At 49.2% G+C, this 2,504-nt stretch overlaps 1 protein-coding gene across 1 annotated transcript in view; it reads left to right on the forward strand.

The window, feature by feature from the left end:
• The first annotated feature begins 1,943 nt into the window (after nucleotides 1-1,943).
• LOC122543985 (serine/threonine-protein kinase MRCK alpha-like) overlaps nucleotides 1,944-2,504 on the forward strand; it is a 39,305-nt gene continuing 38,744 nt past the window's right edge. Inside the window, exon 1 of the mRNA XM_043682994.1 lies at nucleotides 1,944-2,006. Coding sequence (XP_043538929.1) covers nucleotides 1,944-2,006 — 63 coding nt within the window. The remainder of the gene's footprint in view (nucleotides 2,007-2,504) is intronic.

Below are 2,504 nucleotides of genomic sequence, written 5' to 3' on the forward strand. Positions count from 1 at the left end.
GCTCCGTTCTATCACCTTTTGTATGGTATGAGCTGCCTGTACTGCACGCAAAACAAAACTTTTCACTGAACCTGGGGTACATGTGACCATAATCAATCAAAAGCTCTCCCCGACTTTGTTTGGGGTTTCTGAGGGTTCCTTGATGTTATTCTCAGTCAGATGTGCCATGACATCAAGAACACACTCTCCCTCTCACCTGCATGGTGGTGGTGCCTCACAGCGCCAGGGACCTGGGTTCGATCCCACCCTCGGGTGACTGTCTGTGTGTTGAGTTTGCACATTCTCCCCGTGTCTGCGTGGGTTTCCTCCCACAGTCCAAAGATGTGCAGGTTAGGGTGGATTGACCATGCTACATTGCTCATGATGTGCAGGCTAGGTATGTCAACCGTGGGAAATTCAGGGATGGACCTGGGTGGTACTTGTTAGGCCGAATGGTCTGTTTCCACACTGTAGGGATTCTATTCTAGAATTTAGCTCTTTCACCCATGTTCAGTCCAAAACTGTGATGAGTCAGGAGCTGAGTGGCAGAAGGCAAACGGAGCATCAGTGAAGAGATTATTGCTGTGTAAATGCTGCTGAGTAGCAAGGCCAAAGGTCCGTTTCCATCACTTTACTGATGATCAAGCCTAGCCCATTGAGACGATTAGTTTAGATTCCCTACAGTGTCGAAACAGGCCCTTCGGCCCAACAAGTCCACACTGACCCTCTGAAGAGTATCTTCCACCCAGACCCATTTCCCTCTGACTAATGCACGTAACACTACAGGGCAATTTACCATGCCCAATCCACCCTAACCTGCACATCTTTTGACTGTGGGAGGAAAACCACGCAGACACGGGGAGAATGTGCAAACTGCACATAGACAGTCTCCCGAGGCTGGAATCGAACCCGGGTCCCTGGTGCTGTGAGGCAGCAGTGCTAACCACTGAGCCACCGTGCTGACCTACATGACTGCTTTTGATTTATCCTTATTATTTGTGGATTGGCATGTATCTGGCCAGTATTCCACGTTGCCAGGCAGGTGCCAATGTTGACCAGCTGAGCTGGGGATGTGGCAAGTTGTGGAGCAAGACTCGACAGTATTATTGCCGAACTGTGGTCAGAACCCACATCCTTTGCAGTCACCAGGGCTTTAGGCTTTTCAAAACATGTTGTGAACCTTGAAAGGGTTCAGAAAAGATTTCCAAGGATGTTGCCAGGGGTTGGAGGGTTTGAGCTACAGGGAGAGGCTGAATAGGCTGGGGCTGTTTTCCCTGGAGCGTTGGAGGCTAAGGGGTGGCCTTGTAGAAGTTTATAGAATCACAAGGGGTGTGGATAGGGTGACTAGACAAGGTCTTTTCCCCAAGGTGGGGGGAGTCCAAAACTGGAGGGCATAGGTTTAAGGTGAGAGGGGAAAGATTTAAAAGGGTCAACCTTTTCACGCAGAGAGTGGTGTGTGTATGGAATGAGCTGCCACATGAAGAGGGGGAGGTGGGTACAATTACAACATTTAAAAGGCATCTGGATGGGTACGTGAATAGGAAGGGTTTAGAGGGATTTTGGGCCAAGTGTTGGCAAATGGGACTCGATTAATTTAGGATATCTGGTCAGCATGGACTGAGGATCTGTTTCCCTAATGTCCAACTCTATGATTGAGATGGATGGGTGTGATTGGCGATGAGACCAAATGAGCTAGCATGAGCAGAGTGGGCCAAATGGCCTCAGTTTATCCTGACTAGGTCTGTTAATGATAAGCCTGAATGTTATTCACCTCCCTCAAAGGGCACTGGCTGCCCACCAGCATTCAGGGTGGCTACCTGAACTCAGGGGGAACCCCACAGAGCTATCTGCTTGTGTCGTCCTCACTGGTACCCAATGAAAAGATGTCGATGTATTTCCTCAGGTGTTCTCCTTTCTCTCTCTCTCTCTCTCCAGTCAGTCCATTCGCCAACAAGCTAAAGAAGATGCGTCTGCAGCGAGAGGACTTTGAGATTCTGAAGGTCATCGGCCGCGGGGCTTTTGGGGAGGTGAGGTGTCGGGGATCGGGGATGGGGCAGGAGGGGATGAGCACTCAGCGATAGTGAGGGAGTAACCTCAGTACTTCAGAGCATTGTCAAGGACAGTGTCAGCCCAGAGTTACCCAGGCAGCTGGACACTGGAGGGGTTAACTACAGGGAGGGTGTGAGGTGCCTGGGTTCACTAACAAAGGTATCCATTATATACAGCAGGCTCTGGCAGTTTCAATCCTGATTGATATCAGGGAGGAAATGGCTTCGATTTATTTTCAGATCAACTGCCTGATCCTGTTCTGAATTACAATGCAAACTAAATACTGATCAGCAGCTGGATATTGGACAACACATCCTCCCTCTGTCTCTGTTTCATTTCACTCCCTCTCTGTGTTGTATCACTCTGAATATCTCTCACTCTTTGCTTTCCTTCAGCCCTCTCTTGCTCTTTCTGTCTCATCTTTCTTTATCTGTCTAATCTCCTTCTTTTCCTGCTAGGGGCTCTCACACACATAC

The sequence above is a fragment of the Chiloscyllium plagiosum genome, chromosome 45 (genome assembly GCF_004010195.1).
Source record: "Chiloscyllium plagiosum isolate BGI_BamShark_2017 chromosome 45, ASM401019v2, whole genome shotgun sequence".
Lineage (NCBI taxonomy): Eukaryota > Metazoa > Chordata > Chondrichthyes > Orectolobiformes > Hemiscylliidae > Chiloscyllium > Chiloscyllium plagiosum.